At 41.2% G+C, this 19,056-nt stretch overlaps 3 protein-coding genes across 6 annotated transcripts; 1 reads left to right on the top strand and 2 right to left on the bottom strand.

Moving 5' to 3' along the window:
* Window positions 1–331: 331 nt before the first annotated feature.
* rereb (arginine-glutamic acid dipeptide (RE) repeats b) lies at window positions 332–9,901 on the bottom strand. Of its 2 annotated transcripts, none has more exons than XM_047582926.1 (17): window positions 9,548–9,901; window positions 8,260–8,308; window positions 7,737–7,861; window positions 7,073–7,172; window positions 6,879–6,977; window positions 6,607–6,687; window positions 6,343–6,496; window positions 6,141–6,227; window positions 5,855–6,048; window positions 5,579–5,737; window positions 5,317–5,427; window positions 4,045–5,174; window positions 3,296–3,500; window positions 2,500–3,202; window positions 2,240–2,377; window positions 1,961–2,135; window positions 332–1,346 (listed from the first exon to the last, which is right to left on the bottom strand). In XM_047582926.1, exons 1-17 carry the CDS (start codon window positions 9,571–9,573, stop codon window positions 1,313–1,315), a joined length of 3,570 nt encoding a protein of 1,189 aa, XP_047438882.1. In that variant the 5' UTR covers window positions 9,574–9,901; the 3' UTR covers window positions 332–1,312. The 2 variants fall into 2 exon arrangements, with proteins under 2 accessions (XP_047438882.1, XP_047438881.1); XM_047582925.1 differs by having other exon boundaries at window positions 5,579–5,740; window positions 9,548–9,898.
* Window positions 9,902–10,889: 988 nt separating this feature from the next.
* eno1b (enolase 1b, (alpha)) lies at window positions 10,890–16,798 on the bottom strand. 3 transcript variants are annotated; one of them, XM_047583814.1, is made up of 12 exons: window positions 16,648–16,798; window positions 15,061–15,158; window positions 14,740–14,835; window positions 14,108–14,166; window positions 13,942–14,011; window positions 13,588–13,721; window positions 13,244–13,466; window positions 12,849–13,046; window positions 11,947–12,148; window positions 11,627–11,735; window positions 11,383–11,441; window positions 10,890–11,243 (listed from the first exon to the last, which is right to left on the bottom strand). In XM_047583814.1, exons 2-12 carry the CDS (start codon window positions 15,143–15,145, stop codon window positions 11,174–11,176), a joined length of 1,305 nt encoding a protein of 434 aa, XP_047439770.1. In that variant the 5' UTR covers window positions 15,146–15,158; window positions 16,648–16,798; the 3' UTR covers window positions 10,890–11,173. The 3 variants fall into 3 exon arrangements, with proteins under 3 accessions (XP_047439770.1, XP_047439771.1, XP_047439772.1); XM_047583815.1 differs by having other exon boundaries at window positions 16,660–16,784; XM_047583816.1 differs by lacking the exon at window positions 16,648–16,798 and adding an exon at window positions 15,319–15,372.
* Window positions 16,799–17,356: 558 nt separating this feature from the next.
* On the top strand, window positions 17,357–18,991 carry ppil1 (peptidylprolyl isomerase (cyclophilin)-like 1). The gene is made up of 4 exons (XM_047583310.1): window positions 17,357–17,568; window positions 17,797–17,951; window positions 18,478–18,546; window positions 18,696–18,991. Exons 1-4 carry the CDS (start codon window positions 17,513–17,515, stop codon window positions 18,914–18,916), a joined length of 501 nt encoding a protein of 166 aa, XP_047439266.1. The 5' UTR covers window positions 17,357–17,512; the 3' UTR covers window positions 18,917–18,991.
* Window positions 18,992–19,056: the final 65 nt, after the last annotated feature.

Raw genomic sequence — 19,056 nt, forward strand, 5'->3', positions numbered from 1 at the left:
TAGAAATGACTGACTGATCTCTCCAGTTTAAGTGGTTAAAGATAAGGGATGAATGCAGGTTTGCTGGAAGCTCAAACTAATGTGGTATATGTTTAATTAAACAATCCTCAATGAAGGTTATGTTGTGTCTGTTTTTTTTTTTTTTTTAACTCAATGGTCATTTTAGAGGATGTTTTAACGGTTTGGTTTGTTATCTAGCCTACGCAATAGCACAACACAATTCAACAGCAGACTTACTAAACACAAACTGAACTTTACAAGTGTGCCTAATGAATTGACAAAGTGTTTATGCACGTATTGTGCAGCGAGGACATGTAGGAGGAGAATACAGTGTCATTGCAGAAATATTTATTGAAATAAATATGCCATGGATACACTTTCATATTATGTCACATAAATACTGAATTTAGACAGTGATTTTTAAAAATCCAGGATTAGGATTTAGTTTATAACCAATTGAGTTCTATACTCATTAAAACAATGTCTAATAATACAACTTTCTGTCAACAGAGACAGATCATGGTCCAATTATTAATTAAGTATCACACCTTATAATACTATATATAGTGTTTAGCTTATGATTTACTGCTGAATCAAGGGTCAGGTGTTCACATCTACTGATATATCAATAGTACTAATTCATATAGATTATTGTGAAGATGGAATATTTACAATCTCAAAAATGAGTGAATAAAAGCTTCGGTTATACTGTGAAAAGATATCTTGATAATATAAAACTTTAGGATTTAAACAAATATTTAGCAGATTTAAGAGTAAAACCAACCTCCACTAAGCTTTCTAAACACCACAATGCAACTTGCTACGCTAGTTTGGTGAAAAAAATGAAGACTGAGTCATGCTAGGTTATTACAATCATCCACACACGGATTTAAATGTCATTCTGTACAAGGAACTCTTTTAGAAATCATTCTAGGGATATTTAAAGTCAAAACCAAAGTCAGTCTGTTTTCATATCCTTTATAAGAGCTCTGTTTTAGCAAATTCATACGACTGCATAAGAAACAGTTTGAGAAAACCTGCCACTTTGAATCTCACGTCAATGGGTGAGACTGTTCATTATTTTGACAATAAAACTAGTATAAATTCTTACGCGATATGAAAATCTCAGACGGACTTTGACAGCCCCATTAAGTGCTGAACGAGGAATGCACATAAAGATCCACAAATATTTTTTTCTAAAATATATTAAAACAAACAAAAGAAAAAGACACACAAAATATTCTCTTACAGTTTCAAAAGTACACAGTATTGAGTATAAGTGTAGAGTTTCAGGGCATGCACCACCTGGGACTCAAGATGGCTTGTCACCTTCTTTCTTCAGGCGGCTTCAAAAAACAGAAAAAAACACAAGTAAATACCCAGAACAGCTGATGAATTTAACTGAGCCACGCAGACTGCACGTCCACCATTCTGGCTCCGTTGATGTGCAACAGCATATTAACCAATAAGCTCACTGCTTCAGTAGGTTTCACTGTTGTAGTGCGAGTAAGAATGACGTTTCATAAGCGTTTCCATCCACATTTTTACTGAACACGAGCGCAGACAAAAAGTTGAATACTGTGTATATCAACAGATTCCCCCGAAACAAAATGAAATCCCGTAATTCCGAATATTTCACATCTTTTCAATTATTTGAGTGTTTGAAATGTGCAAGAACCATAATATTTGTGAAAGGAAATCTGCATTAATTCATGTTTTCTGGAAATCTGGTTAAAGTTGGTTTTCCATTTGGAGGGAAACTAATGAGAATACACTGAAGAAATATTAGGTAGGTCATGATTGAAAAATGACTTATTTAAGTAAATAATTACACTGTGTCTTTTGTTTATTTCAAACTTGTTGAATTAACCCACACCTATTCAATAATTACTGTCAGGTAACATCATAAAATAATTTAACCAAAGTTCCTCAAGTGATGTGGTACATTCAAAGACCTCACCTGTAATAATCTTCCTGACTTGGTAGTGGGCCTCCATGCAGGTGATGGCCATGCAGCCACTGCTGCTCCATGGCCATCCTCTGCAGCTCTGCAGACTGAGCATGCATGGCCTGGAGCTGGTGGGCGGCCGACATCTGGGGAATTGGGCCCTGCAGCTCCCGTGGATATGCAGCTCCTGTAGAAAGCACAAATGCAAAAATAAATAAATAAATAAAATTGAACCAGTTGGAAAAAAACAAAAACAAGTTGTGGTCAGTGTTAAGAGTTGAGGTGACAAACCAAACAGTGGGTGGCGCAGCATCTCATGGTCATGAGGCAGTTCGCTGAGTAAAGCGTTGGGGATTGGACCAGGGAAGGGGAATCGGGCCAAACGTGGTCCTGTAGCCAGAGGGTCCACTAGAGGATGAGGACCTGAACCTGTACAAAGAAGTGATGCACAGTAAATGCTGGTGTCCCTGCACATTATGCATGTGACAAATAAAAATCTGTAAGTAGCCTTTTATCCTCCAGATAAATCAGCGTCTACTAGTTAACCTCACCTTGACCGAGGGGGTCCTGCTGGTGCAGGTGGAGGTGGGAGTGAATGTGAGAGTGCTGGTGATGATGCGGCGTCACGTTGAGCATCTGCAGCCTGGTGGCGGGGTCGGTCGCTACAGAGGCCATCCTCTCAGCGTGGAGCCGCTCCGCCGTCAGTCTCTCGGCGTAACTCAGCTCAGGGCGTAGCTGAGGTCCCGCCAACGCCATCCTCTCCCGCTCCAGGTGGTTCAGTCCAGGATGGAAGGCTGCGAAGGGGTGGGGAGGACCGGGGATGTGGGGGAGACCCAGCGCTCCGTGCCTGGCGAAGTGCTCCATGGGGTTGGCCGACGGGTGCAAAGTTTCCAGGTCTGGGGGTTTGACCTCGAAGCCGGGCTTCATCCTCTCGCGGAGCTCCCGCTCTCTGAGGTTCCTCAGCTCCCGCTCTCTGAGGCTGGGCTCGGCGCTGTACAGGCCGGGCATGTGGTAGGCCAGCAGGGGGTCCCCGGGGGTCAGGGACACGTAGAACGGGTGGTTGCGGTTGGTCGGGGACATGACGTGGGGTCGTGCAAATTCGTTGAGAGTGCGCAGGGCGGGCGTGTCTGGGCCGATGTAGGGGGGCACGGCTGCTACGGTGGTGGGCGGCTGCTCGTAGGACGGGCGTCCGTGGCCTTGAGACACCATTTGCGCCTCGCTCATTCGACTGTCGTGGGAGGAGCTGGAGGGTCTCTGTGAGAGAAGACAGTGATGTGAGAAAACGGATGTTTTTTTTTTTTAGTGTGATGAAAGATGTTCAAATAAGACGTGAAACACTGCACTCACAGCGTTTCTGTCGGCCTCCCGTTCTCGTTCTCTCTCCCTGTCTTTCTCCCTTTCACGTTCTTGCCGGGCGCTGTGCTCGGCCTCTCTCCTGGACTTCTCCACAGCCTCCTCCCTCTTCTTGGCCAGCTTGGAGGAGGACAGTGGAGTAAAGAAAAGGTCTGTCCTGGCGCACGAGTTATAGCCACGATCCAAGTGTTTGACAAACCTGAAAGAAATAACCAATGAGCATTTAACATGAAATTCACTCAGGTAGGAAGGTTAATGAGATGTACTATAGACGTACTAAGTGCTTCATACATAGTGGGTACAAATCGAAAAGAAGATTGACACATAGTTTACCCCTGCTAAAAGAGATGCAGCAATAACAGGCTCTAAACACATGACGTAGTTAATGTGGCACATTTGTATTAATCACTCTCTTTTAATGACAAATGTGCCACATTAACCACGTCATGTGTTTAGAGCCTGTTATTGCTGCATCTCTTTTAGCAGGGGTAAACTATGTGTCAATTTTCTTTTTGCAAAGAAAATGTTCCCATTATTAATAGAGTTTTTTTTTCTATTTAGCATCAGTATGCGAACAATACGGTTTAGATATTTACAACAAAAGCTTCAGATTTTCTAAACATGAAAAGGTGAATATTTGGTCCCATCACTGCTCAAAGCCTGGCGGAACGATCTGATCTGACTTGATATTACTTATATATATATATATATATATATATATGTGACGATATCCTTAAACGTACCGGGCAGACTGGCTGGCATGGCTCGCTATGTTGATGACGGTGGGCTCTGGCGAGGGGCTCCGCGGCGGAGGCGGCGGGCTCTCCGCTTCCTCCATCTCATCCAGCGGCTCTTCTTTAATCTGAATCTGCGATGCTCCTGCCCCCGATGCGCCGCTGGGTGAGGGTCTCAGGGGGAGAGACGGGAATGACGGCTGGAGGCTCGGGACGGGGCCGATGGTGGAAGATGTCACAGGAGTCATGGGGTGTGATGTTGCAGCGGGGGGGTGGGAAGAAGTTAGGCTTTTTCCCGGGTGGGTCTGCACCTGAGAGATCACAGGAAGTTGGGTTGGAATTGACGGCACTGGCAAAGGATGTGGCATGAGCTGAAGAGGTGGGGGGGGGGCTCCCGGAGGATGCTGGTTGGGTAGAGCATTGAGGGGCTTAAGGGCTGGAGGAGGGGGGAGATTGGAGGGCATCTGGGGGAAAGGTGTAGAAGACTGGTGTGGCAGCTGTTTGTGTGAGGGTGGAATGGGGGTGGTGGGGGGAGGCTTGATTTGGGCGCCAGAGAGAGGAGGCTGAGGGAGCTGAGCCTCCCTAAAGAAGGGTGGTGGTCGCTGTGGGGTCTGAGGTGAAGGGCCGTGCGGCTGCAGAGGCAGCGCAGAGTTAAGAGCGGGTGGGACCTGAAACACCGGAGAAAGAGGAGAGTCCTGTCCCATCGCTGAGAGAGGGTGAGGGGCTGGTTGCGCTCGGCTGTTTGAGCTTGCTGAGGCAGCTGACTGGCCGACGGCAGGTTGAGGAGGGTCCAGAGAAGGAGGAGTGGGGCTCCGAGGTGGGTCGATGGAGGGTGTACTTTGTGGTGGTGGCTGAGGAGTGACGGGGGGGCCCTGAGAGGAGAGGGCTTGTGAGACTGGTGCGTCAGCCAGGACGGCAGCGGGGGCAGCGGGCTCTGAGGGGATGCCGTTTGGCTGGGCCGACGAGTCCGAGTCGCTTTCATTTCCCTGTTGGGGGCTGGGAATGCTAGGGGAGGAGCTACGGTTGTCCTGATCGATGTCTTTGGCGTCGCTGCTGCCGTCGTCCTGAGCGCTCCGGCTTTCTGAAGAGCTTTCCTCCTCTACCTCAGCCTCTCCCTCTGACCTGGAGCCCTGTGGGTCCTGGAGGAACAAGCAAAGCTGTTAAATTAGTTCCACAAATGTTCACATGCCCTATAAAATAAGTGCATGATTTCTTCTGACACAGAGAGAAAGACCACAAGACACTGTCTATTTTTGTCTTTCTTTGTTGAAAGTCTCTCACCTGGGTCTTTGGTCTTTTAGGTGTAACTTTTTCAGGCTCATCAGGCTCCTGAACAGCGCTCTCCCGCACACGTTTAGTTGTCTTTGGTGACGCCACTTCCTCTTTGATCTTCTGCAGGAACGACAGCGGGGTTAATGATGATGACTGACACAGAAGCCAAACCGCTTTTCCACTGAACAAACTGCAAATAATCTAACTACCAGTTACAAAAGGTGTCGTCACACAGGTCCAACTGGTACAGAACCTGTTCATGAATGTTTACCTTGTTTGTTTTCTTAGTGGACTCGTTCTTATTATCAGTGGAAGACGATCTCAGAGAACTAGATATTGATCCACTCGGGGAGGGCTGGTTGCTGGACTGCTGGTCCTCGCTGGTTGGGGAGCCTGTGAGCCTCCTGTGACCACTTCTTAAAGATGACAGCTGCTTTAGAGACAGACACCAAATAATACTGTTAAAACCAAGGTGACATGTTTCTGGTATGACTGAAAAAAAAAAGCAGAGATGATTAGGAGACTGATCTGGCAGCCTCAGGCTTACAGGTGCTCTGCTACGCCGTGTCCTCATGCCGTGCTTGCTGTTCACCTCCTCTTCCGCTTTAACAGGTTTAAACATGAACGGAGCATTCGCAGCTTTTGAAGCCGGCGGTAGACATCCATGTTTGTTTTCATATGTGCGACAACTCGTGCACAGCAAAGGGTTGTTTCTCCCGCCCTGGTGCCAATCCTTAGAACCTAGGTAGAGAAATGCAAAGTTTGAGGATTCACAGAAATCTGCATCAAGTACTGATTTATTTGAGAAATCAAAAGTGGAGACTGGAACTCACTCGTCGTTCCACAGTGGCTGCAGCTCTTGATTTCTTGCTCACTGTCTTCACTGTCAAGATCATCCTCGCTGGCAGAACTCGCATCCACTGCAAAAGAAAATATCGGTTAAGACAAACGGAACGCATCATCCCGAACACACAACTCTTCATCCTTTCAACGCGTTTGACATCACATTCCTGAGGAGCGCTGAGAGGCAATCACCTGAATAATTTCGAGACGGGGTGTTCACGGGAGTGGCCGCGGACCGAGTCTTCGCTTTGCGAGACGAGGGCTGCCGACGCTGCTGCCGATAAGCTCTCGTTCCCGCGGCCTCAGGAGTTTTCTTCCAGTGGTAGTAGAAAGTGATCAGCTCTCCCTGGTGATGAGAACACAGATGTTTATTACTAATGAACGTTCTGATCAAGGATATGGCGTCAGTGAATTATTGTATGCGGTGCTGTATGCACAAACAACAAAAACAATTACGGTCTTTTTGCTGGGCAGAAAGTCTTTTCGAATACGGAAGAAATTCTTTCCGTACTGTCTCAGTCCTTTGATGAAGCGTTTCTGTGGGAAAACATGGGAGAGATATATTAAATTAAATGACATTCAGGCAGGACAGGACATTAGACTTTATCAAACACCAAACAGAATCAATTGTAATTGTTTGTATCATGCTGAAATATTCCCAAAGAGCACAAATTAAAAACCCTATGAATCACTACTCAATACTGTTCAACTACAAAAAGACGTCTCACCACGTCATCTTCAGACCAGCACTTTTCAATAAGTTTCGGTAGAGGCTTCTTAACCAGACGCTGGAGGGCCTTCGCTGCATCATAGTGACTCGCATGGAGCTAAAAATAGATCAGAAAATATATAAATATATTTACATTTCAAAATGAATTGATTGTTAAATTTACTGGACAACTATTGAAGTTGAGCTCCACACCATGTTGAGAGCATTGAGTGTGGTGTCGTCACGGGAGGCTGCTAAACATCCATCCTCAGTGGATCCTCCATCACACATGCCTGCAAACGCTGCCATGCTCCTTTAAAAATAAAACACGTCTGTGTTAGTTTCATTTCAACTGTGATTCTGAACACAGGCATCTGCAGCAAACACACTAACACAGTTAATAGGCTTCCACTTAATCCCTTTCCTCATTTAAAGCTGCGTTTCTCACATGCGTGTCATAAAGAAATAAAGGAAGTGGACAACGACCAGGCTGTTTGACTGACTGCATCGGCTTATTCTGCACTTTTTAACTGACGCGGGCGCTGCAGACAAAGGACAATGTGTCTGTAATCCTGGAAGAATATATCAAGTCACCCACAGATATTCGGGCTGAAAACAACACTAGATGCACTCAGTCCAGTGTGAGTGAAAATTACTGTATCACACGCTTTTCCCTGTTTGGGACATTTTTTCAGACACTTAATAACAGCACAGGAATAAACAAAAATGGTTTAAAAAAAAAGAAAAAGAGAGATTTTCAATCGAAAGCGTTTAATAAAAACAATAAAGCTGCACATTGTTGTTCAGTAAAGACATGCTATTGTAATACCTTCTGGTGTTACAGTCCCTTTATAAGCTATAAAGTGCACACACTGACCTGGCGGCTCTGAGGTACATGAGAAGGTCGCAGTCATTCACCCCCGGCGTCCACATGAGCTCCTCGCTCTCTGTCTGAGTCTGTAAAACCGGCGCAGGTCGTGGCTGCAACTCAGGAAGCTTGGCCTGCAGCGAGAGCACGGAAAAGATAAAACGTAAAACAGCGACATTTCCAAAGGCTCCGTCACCAGATTAGACAAATATTAACTTCTGTCTTATGAACCTAAAATCGATGCAAATCGTGGATTGAGGGTTTTGTTATGAAAAAAAATAATTTTACATACATTACACAAGGCCTTTAAGAAGACACTAAAATGTAACATCTTTTGATTTGTTCATCTCAGTTGAAAACGCTTCTTAAGAGGGTTTGTAGCAGATTATCCAGTCATCTTATCCTTGTGGTTCTTTTGGAAAATTGGGAAGGTTCAAAAAAAAAAAAAAGGCACTCCAACTACACAGTCTGCATTTCATTATTACGTATGTTGATGTTTTTAAACATATGATGAAGAGCGTGGTTACTATACCTGATGGCTTGGTCCCACTCGTATCTCGCCCTGTGTGCTGTTAAGGCTCCTAAAACGAAAAGAAATGACATGTTACATTTCAGCAGCTTGATTATTTTGCAGTTTATTAGATAGACATTCGATAAAAAAAAATAAACAAATGCATTTTAAAATAACAGTCCTGCACTAAATCCTAGCTTCACAAAGGTCGTGGCATTTACGATCTGTTTAAAATAACCGAGAGAACTGTTGATTCAACTCTGTTTTCATTTTGAACGGGTTGTAGTTTGTAGGACAGATGTTTCTATTATTCTCTCCCTTTGGGCAGCGTCTTAAATTCAATACAGTTCAACAGCGCCACGGAGCACATCTTCATAAAACCATCACACGGTTTTATTACCAGCCTTTTCACGCTGTTTCAACCCAAACCGAACATTACAAGAGCCACGAAGCCGAGATTTAGTGCCGGATGACAGAATAAATGTGCGTTCACCGGTGCGCCTAACGAACTGGGAAGTGCGAACACTTTTAATAAACAGGTGTTTAGCGCCATGTTAACGCAGGAGGTAACGCGCAGCCGATGAGTGAGTGAATAAGCTGTCAGGAGCACGCTCCCTCCCGCTGTCTGCGCCGTGATTTCAGAACAACATCCCGCCCCTTCTCACGCCGCGGTCCAATCTCAGCGGTGACCTGCGCCGTTTCCTTGTATTACATGAATGAAACCCGACGCCACAGCCACCGCAAAACACCGTCAATCAATCATACGCGAGCTGCTAATTTTTTACGGTCACCATTACGAGAACAGTGTGTGCTAGCTCGGCCGATAGCTGACAGGTTTGACAGTAACGCAAGCTACGAGCCTGCCCCGCGTGCCTAACCCGAGCTAAAGTGTGCAATCAATAAATAAATATATATCCACGTTAGCATGCCGACACAAATTAGCAGCGACCCGTGTAAAATGCAAGCAAAGCCCGATTTTCGCAGCGGAGACATTCGAGCACATTTGCGTACGACGCACACGCGTTTGATTAGTTTGGGATCATTTAAACAATGGATGCAACAAATATAAAATTAAGTGTTAGCAAAAAGCCCGATGAAAGGTGTTTCCAGGGTGAGGTGCTAGCTGCTAACGAGACAGAAATACGCTGTTATTTGGCTAGCTCGTTAGCCACACACGAACTTCGTGACCACTGACACTCCGACTATTCCCCACAAACGCCTCTCAAAGTGACGCCACACGGCAATAAAAGGAGCAATTAAGAGACTCTAGCTGCAAACGTAAATGCAAACGGCGAGCAAACGAAGTTACCTCCGCGGACTGAACAGGTCGTCCATGTCGAAGGATGTTTGGATGTGGCTTGTTGACACTACGCAGCGCAGTGGGCGATACACACACAAACTATGCGACTCCGCTATTACATGGCTATTCAAAATGGAGGCGGCGTAGCGGAGGGACTCGCTGTGCGTGTGTGTGTGTGTGTGTTTTTTCTTCCTCTTCCCAGCGCAATGACCTCAGCAGCCACAGCTAAGCCTTCAAAGTTATCTGGGTGTACATAACTGAGCATGTGCCGCGGATCAGAGGCAGCAGACGACGACACTGGGGCTTCATCATCACCACCACCACCACCACCACCATCATCATCATCATCATCAGCTGCTGGTGCTGCACAGGAGGCCATGAATCAAACAACGTATCACACTGTGTGAACCGCTGCGGTTATTAAACATTATTATGTAAGGAAGCACATCGACACCCATCGACACAAATAGTCCTGTCGGTCTGTGGTGGAGACACAACACTTGGTTTTGTGTTAACTACTACATGATAGTCAGCGAAAGAAGCTGTTCAATAAATAAATAAATAAATAAATCCTTTAACGCAATATCACGTACATGGAATCTTATTAATATTAACAATAATAATGTTAATTTAAAAAATGTATAAAGTGTTATTATAAAATTATTATAGTAATGTCTACTACTAATAGTAATAATAGTATTAATAATAAACGTAATAAAATAGTTTTTGTAATTACAGCAAAAATAGTTATATATAGTAATATTAGAATAGAATAATAACGACAGTGATATATTAATAATGACAATTAAAATTGCTTGAAAATTTGGTAAGTCACAGCAACATTAGAGCAATAACAATAATACTGCTTTATTATTACACAGAATACCCAAAAACAATAGTTATTTTTTGTTGAGAGGCTTTTTGAAATAGACTAAAACTAAAACCTGGTGTATAAACAGTTGCGTAATTTTAGATTTTGACTAAATTTATTTTTTGTAAATCCAGCTAATTTAAATTCATTTTATATATTGTAGATTTTTATACTTGGTTATGCATAATATCTTCTACTATATTTGTATATATGCTGATTTCAATAATGACTAAAATTATTAAAGTTTTTTTTTCAATTATGAAAAAGTAATACTACCTTGTCAGATAGCTCCGTGAAATGTGAAATATGCGTTACATACAAAAATGGAGGCATCTATTTCTACCAACCTTTCAGATCACATTAGGTATGCCTAAAGATATCAGTATTTCTTATATTTAATCCCTGAATACAAGTGCATCAAGACAGATAACACAGATTTTTACATGATGTATAAAATGAAATGAAACATGGTGAAACATATTTTATCACTAACAAAAGTTTTTTTATTAATTTTGTCTCCAAGTGCAGTTGTTGTTAATACAGTTTTTAAATGCTGTAAATAAATATCAGTCACGTTCTATTTTAGGTCTAATATCTTACTTCACCTTAAAAAACAAGAACTTGATTGTAAAGTGTCACATTTGCATTAATTACAGTATGTTCTCTATTAAGTTATTACAGCAGGTAGTATGTAAGCACATCTACATCGTTACTGCTTGGACGCCTATGAATTCACTCATATGTGAAGTGAATCTTTTATTCATTTATGCCTCCAGTGGTTTCCTGAAGTTCTTCCCAGCGAACCGAGCCTTGTCTCCCAACTCCTCTTCAATTCTACAATAAAGAAAATTTAAAGTTACCTTTCAATCTACACAGTAATAATACAAAATATATTATTGTCTAAGATATTCTTAGAACAAAAATACAACTACAGGTTACATACATGTTTAAAAAAAAAAAAAAAGAGACTAACCTGAGAATCTGGTTGTATTTGGCCAAACGCTCAGAGCGGCAGGGAGCTCCAGTCTTGATCTGTGTGAAAAAACATTGTATATTTGAGCTGTTGTATTATTATTATTATTGTTTCAGTCTCACATATGTGATACTGAACTCAGCTATAAGTGCAAGACATTTGTGAAGTAGAAATGCACAAATTAAGCCATGCACGAGCACTTTATTGTGTCCTAAAAAAGTCCCACTCGTCGAATAAACGTTACCTGTCCAGTGCATAATCCGACCACCAGATCTGCAATGAAGGTGTCTTCAGTTTCACCAGAGCGATGACTAACCATCACACCCCAGCCACTCTCCTGGGCCATCTTACAACTGCAGGGGAAAGAAATTCTGATGATTAACTTAAATCATCTCGAACATCATTGTCGTTTTTTGTTGTTTGTTTTGCTTGTCCCTGTCTGGACATTTGTTGTGGCCAAAATGTGCTGATCCACAACATGAAGAACTGAAAATAGGTCAGTGTGGATATGCAGCAATCTCTCATTTTCAGTTATGTTACTGTACATTTTTCATTTTGACTTACGCTTTCATTGACTCGGTGACACTGCCAATCTGATTGACTTTAAGCAGCAGACAGTTGCAGGCCTTTTCATCTACAGCCTTGGTGATGCGATTGGGGTTTGTCACTGTCAGATCGTCTCCAACAACCTGGATGTCCGTGCTGCCGGTGAAGTTGGTCCAGGCCGCCCAGTCATCCTGGTCAAATGGATCCTCAATAGACACCACTATGAATAAATGGTTAAACAGACAATCATTCACAGGTCCTAAAGAAAACTAAAGGAAGCCGTTAAAGAATAAATAAATATGTATTACCTAGAACGACATTTTACCAGACTGCATTTCAATCAAAGTGCCCATGACATAAAAATCCAATGAATATGCATTTACACCATTATCTGTAAATAAGATAATTAATCCTCTAATAGCTATAATGTGAGAACATCCTTAAATTGAAGGCTTTTTAGGACCAAGATTGTTGTTAACCCACCGCTGAAATTCAACAGTTATGACTTCTACTGCTGAGTCAAAGGATAAATATGTGTAACCCATTATGAAATGCACTTTCATTTGCTTAAAAGATGAGAATACTTGCAACTGTTTGTTTGTTAGCCCTTCCTTCATCTTTTCTCTTTCATATTCTTCAAAAAGTTCAAAATGACAAATGATTTTTCCTATTTCTTTTAATATTTAAACAGCAGAAAGATCAATCTTGAGAGAGAACAAAAACAGATGTGAATATCACTGTCTTGTCACATTTCCCACAAAGAAATGGTTTGATGCCATAAACCAGTGTTGACAGTAATGAACAATAACTTTGAATCAATGGGGAACAGAAAAAAAAAAAGCGGGACTGAAATTACTACTCTGTTGTGTTCCCTCTGCTATTTGTCAAATACGTGTAAAATGAGAGTGTCAGGAGGTCACCTGGGTAATCGGACACAAAGCTCTTGTAGAGGTCAGCCAGCTCATCAGGAGTGATGTAACGGCTCGGGTCGTCAGGCGACTTGAAGTCCAGGTCATATTTTCCATCCCTGTAGAATTCAGATGCAGCCACGTCCATGCCGATCACAACCTTATCTGTGTATCCTGCTTTGGAGATGGCTTCCTTCACCAACTCCAGAGCTGCAAGAACAAACAAATACACAAAAAAGAGAAACACTTTTAATCAATGTATTTGTTCATGAATCATTATTGTTGCCGACTGTTTATAGGTCAGGGGAGATGTATGATGACAACAGATTTTCCTTAGTGCCATGAGTTAGCAGCTCTCTACCCTGTACATTTTGTGTATAAGAAACCAAAAAAAGGAGAATATCTACCTTCCTTATTTTCCAGGATGTTTGGAGCAAAGCCCCCTTCATCACCAACATTAGTTGCGTCCTGTCCATACTTCTTCTTGATGACATTTTTGAGGTTGTGGTAGACCTCTGCTCCAATGCGCATGGCCTCTTTGAAGGTGCTTGCGCCGATGGGCAGGATCATAAACTCCTGCATGGCCAGTTTGTTGCCTGCATGAGAGCCGCCGTTGATCACATTGAAGGCCTGGTGGAGGTGGACAGGAGACGAATGAGATTGGTGACTTTACAACAAACTGGTGGGGGAGCTCCATGAAGAAACCAAAAAAAAAAAATGCATTGTGGTTAGCTGACACACAAAGTCTCACCGGTACAGGCAAGATGACCTCTGGGTTTCCTGCAAGGTCTGCAATGTGGCGATACAAGGGGACCCCCTTCTCTGCTGCACCAGCTTTGCAAACGGCCAGAGACACACCCAGGATGGCATTTGCACCAAATTTGGCTGGGGAAAAAAAAACAAAAAACAAAATGTAATTTTCCATTGTATTGACAAGTCACTGATAAGGAGGCTCTAGGAAGAAGACATGTAATAAGTCTCACCAGAGACGACTAATGCAGGTTAACTGAGGTTACATGCACCAGAAATATTTTATTAACCAGATAATCATAAACACTGCACTATAAATCTTAGGGCTGTTATAGGAAATAATATTATCACTTACATTTGTTCTCTGTGCCATCCATGTCGATCATCATCTGGTCAATCTTCTCTTGTTCAACCACAGATACATCCTGAGGAGACGTTAGCACATAATCAATGAGAACTAAAATACTCGTAAGCTATTTATGTGGCATGCAGGTAGTTAAACCAAAGAAAAACTCTCTTACTTTGCCAACAAGTGCAGGTGCAATAGATGAATTAATGTGCTCTACAGCCTGTGAGACACCTGTGATTGATAGATTCATGATTATTCATTTTAGGCAAACCATGCAAAGCAAACATTAGATCCACACATTTAGCAAAATATGCAACTCTTCATTCTCAAATTAAACCATGTCAAAATGTTATTTGTAGTTTATTGGTTTTTAATTCATTGCTCCCACTCCACATATTTTATTTCACTGAAAGTTCAATCCCCAGGCTAAATATCCACACCGTACCAACAGCATGCTTTACAATCAATTCACCATGCACATTACATGTGGTTGTTTGCCAAAGCATTCAGTGATCAGGTATTATGATCATGTAATCAATGTTTTTTTTTTTGTTTTTTTTTTTTTTTTTGAGTTTTTAAATTGAGAGGGACAGGCAATGAACTCACTAACCCTTTCACATCTGGAAAAGACGACAAGAGAAAGAATGGAGAGAACAGACGACACAACGGGAGAAAATAGAGTTTAGGTTTTAAATAATACATTTTGTGAAGGCAGAAGAAAGTGTGGACATTCACAGCAAATTCTGTAAATATAAAATAAACCACAAATGACTAAATCTTTCCAAAATGAACGTATGTACAAACCTTTGCCGAGGTAGCGGGACTTGTCATTGTCCCTGAGCTCCAAGGCTTCATAAATTCCAGTAGATGCCCCACTTGGTACAGCCGCCCTAAACAAACCTGAGAAACACACGAGAGCAGCAACAAGACATGAGACTCGCTAAATACTAAATTAAATCAAATGATTGCATGAATTTTTTTTATTAATGAAATGACCAAAACATTAGAGTAGTAGTAAAAGAAATAAATCTTGTTGCTGACTGTTATTAAAACAGCTTTAAAAGTAATCTAATCCACCATTTTATGGATAGTGTAATGGTCACGTATTTTCAGATTTAGTCCTACCTTTGTCCGTGTAAAGGTCAACCTCCACGGTGGGGTTACCGCGAGAATCAAAGATCTCTCTAGCGTGGATCTTGACAATGGACATGGTGCTGCAGGACCTTGAAATGAGACAGGAGATGAACTTGTTATGGTTTAATCATCTTCGGGACAAACATACACTGCAGTCATTTGCCAAATCTGGTTTCAGACAAAAGAATAATGCAAGTACAAAACACAAAACAATCCGAAAGCCTAATTCTCTATAACCAGCTGGCTTACCTTTTTTACTCTCTTTCCTCCTTGGAGCTTACCCACAAAAATATCCTGACCTAGCTGCAAGCTTAGGAGTGCTAACAGGCATGCTACTGCTCTAATTGGATTAGGAGTCCTCATCTGATTAATCACATGGCCGTGAGGATGCTGAAATTGCTGCATCCGTCTAAGGAAGGTTAAGCTTGTAGCAACAGGTAGATTGTGTTTGTGTGGTGATGAAGGTTCATTAATTCAAGTTTTAGAATAAGAGTCCTAATATCACCTGGATAACAAGAGATATTATACCAGAACAAGGTCACTGTGTCTTGGGGCACATGACAGGATATTCACATAACCCCTTTCATTTGTGTACCAGATAAACAAGCAATCTTTAATATTAATGGCCCTTCCTGCAAACTCTGCTATACACCAAAGAGGAAAACCTTCAGGAAACAGAGCTTCCTGTTCCACCTCCAACAATGAATAAACTCCATTAGTGTTTCCTATTAAAGCCTTTGCTGGGTTTGGTTATCAACTGAATTTAAATATGAATCAAAATCCAAGAATTTCTCCTGTATTTGTTTGTTGTGTGCATTTTTAACTGTCATTGTTAGATACTCTTAATACGAGATTATTTTTTTTTTGTATCAATGTTTCTTTCATCTATTCACATTTTTGAAACAAACGTGAGTCAAATCACACTGACGGATCATTTCTAGTAGGAATTACTGTGGATAATATTTGGATATATTCCATGACATCAAATGTGATGTCTCAAATGTGTCAAACTGTAAACCTGGGCAGTTATCAGCAAAGTGTCCATCTGGGGCCACATGTGCTCCAGCAACATCACTTCCACAAGTAACACATTTTGTATGTTCCTTAAACATCTTCACATTTTACAACTAAAAGCAAATAAGTCAGTAAATTAATTTTTGGAAACGTTAAAATGTTTAATATTTCCTTTGTGGGAAAAATGATATAAATGATTTACATTTCGTCATATCCGTGACACGTGCTTCTCATTTTGTAATTTCCACTTACATGACTCCTAAACTGACTTTGGACATAGATGAATAATGTTATGTTAGGTTTCGACATTATTAAATGCATGTTAAGGTAAGGAAATTGTATCAATAAAAAAATAAATTAATTAAAAGTACTTTTATGTACCTCCTATTTTAGCTGGTTCCGGACCACAAACACCGCGTTGCTTAAAGTGTCAGATCAACCTCCCTAAATCGTTACCAACATCAGCTACTTACACATCAAAAACACACCACGGGCGTATAACAAGCAAACAAATGACATATTTTCATCACATACAGTTGAAACGGGATAAACCAGTGACTCTACCTTGATATCGACCTCAGATAAGATGAGGAGAGACCACCTGGGAGGAAAACTTGAAGAGCGGAAGAAAAGCTGCTAGTAAGAGAGAGGAAGTGGAAGAGAAAACCTCTTCTCTTCTACGACACGAGCGGACGACACGCCATGAATCCGTGTTCCTGCCCCCAGCGTTTTCAAAGAGAACTACACCAGAACCCCTCGAGCTTTATTTCCGTGAAGATTTTAGCGTGGATTAGTTCATGCGCTCAAAAATATATTGTCTTTTTTTTTTACATCAAAGATTTACCTCATAAACTATGGAGGACCGATTCTGACAAAACAATAACTAAATAAATAAATAAATAGATACCTGACGTAAATAAATAAATACCTAAATATATGCCAGAAACAATTAATCAAATAAATAAATACCTAAATATATTACATAAATGATATTTATTTATCAATTTATTTCTTTTTTGTTTTGTCAGAATTGGTCCATAATAAACACCCATTACATTTTTTGACAAATACTCAGTTTACTTCATGATTGTCTGAGCATTTGAACAATAGACAGTTAAACAAAAACGCAAAATCCAGTTTCTTCTAAATAATTTGATAAAGATTTTTTCTTGACCTTTAAATACGTAATCTCAAAGGTCATCCCGTAGATTATGAAATTCACCAACCTGCCGTTCACCGATTTGTCCTGTAGGGGGAAATCCGTCATTGTTTTTCCAACACGCAGAGGAAACGAGCGGCAACCATAGAAGAAGAAGAACCTTCCCCAGTTGTAGTGAATTGAATGAACCTGCTAAGTTGATAAACCCTATTACTTTTAATTCATACAGATTGAATTAATTTGTGCTGAAGGTTATTGTTTCGGCTGATAATGTCAGGGATACCTCCAGACACATGGCAGCCGCCCACAGTGGCTTTGGAGACAACGTAAGTTCATATTGAAACACTGGATGCTAACTTAGCTAGCTCCCAGTAACGTGAAGTTACTGTTCATTTTGTGGCGTACTTGGTGTCTTTGTTTCTCTTGTTATATTCATATTGTTTTATGTTTTATTGGACCACGTGAACTTATGAATCACATTACATGAATATTTTCACTCTAACTAGTCAAATGGTGCCATTGTAATTTCTAATGTCAAGCATCGTGTATTGCAGGATGGGGACAGTTGTGATTGAGTTGTACTGGAATCATGCTCCAAAAACCTGCAAGAACTTCGCAGAGCTATCCAGGAGAGGATACTACAACAACACAAAGTTTCACCGGATAATCAAAGACTTCATGGTGCAGGGTGGAGATCCTACAGCAACAGGTGGGATCAATACAAACACAACACAGCTAAAAGTATTCAGACTCCACTTTCAGAAATACTTGAGGTTAAGTGGGTCCATTGTTTCCATTAATATTAAAGGTAAACAAGCAGCATTTTATTTTACTGGTCTCTTTTGTAAGCTAGATACAATTAACTTCAAATAATTTCCTTGATATTATTGGTTAGAGGTTAAATAATGTATAATAAGTAATTCCAAATACTTGAAGATTCAGTTTGCCAGGAGTGTGCTGGTAGTGTTTGATGTATTTTGATCTTAGATTTTGAGCTGGATGTGAATGCATCGTTCTTTTTCTTTCTGGTCAGCAACATCTCAACATCATCTTCATTGCCATATCTGTAGAAATCTTTAATTTTATTGTTCAAACTCAAAACTACAGCAGCTATTTTAACACAACATCTGTTCTGGAAGTCACAGACAGAAAACAATATTTTCCCACTCTCTTCAAACGATTCAACATCACGTTTTTCTTTTTCCTTCCTTTTGTGACGTCTGTTTATCTGACAGGTCGAGGCGGAGCCTCCATATATGGTAAACAGTTTGAGGACGAACTGAATCCAGAACTGAAATTCACAGGTAATCACACTGTAAAAAGTTCAGCTGAATAGAACACTCACTTCCAAATATCGGAATATTTGTTTAAGTTCATGAAACTTTTTGTGGCGTTGCCTTAAACATTTCTTCAATTAAATGCAATCACTGGGTTTCATCTGTGTGTCTTTCAGGAGCTGGTATTCTGGCGATGGCCAACGCAGGACCGGACACCAACGGAAGTCAGTTCTTCCTCACTCTTGGACCCACTCAGTGGTTAGACGGAAAGCACACTATCTTTGGCAGAGTACACCAGGGGATGGGAGTGCTGAACCGAATTGGGATGGTGGAGACAAACGGCCAAGATCGTCCAGTTGATGATATCAAAATTATCAGAACTAATCTGCCCAATTAAAGAAACATTTTTTTTTACACTGTTTTTTTTTTAATTTGTTTTGTTGTTTTTTTAAATAAATGTCTGTAAAATATATGAATGTCCAGATTTTTTTCCAGTAATATATGTGTTTAACACATATAGAATAATAGAGGGAAAAA

Source organism: Mugil cephalus, chromosome 4 (genome assembly GCF_022458985.1).
Source record: "Mugil cephalus isolate CIBA_MC_2020 chromosome 4, CIBA_Mcephalus_1.1, whole genome shotgun sequence".
Taxonomy (NCBI): domain Eukaryota; kingdom Metazoa; phylum Chordata; class Actinopteri; order Mugiliformes; family Mugilidae; genus Mugil; species Mugil cephalus.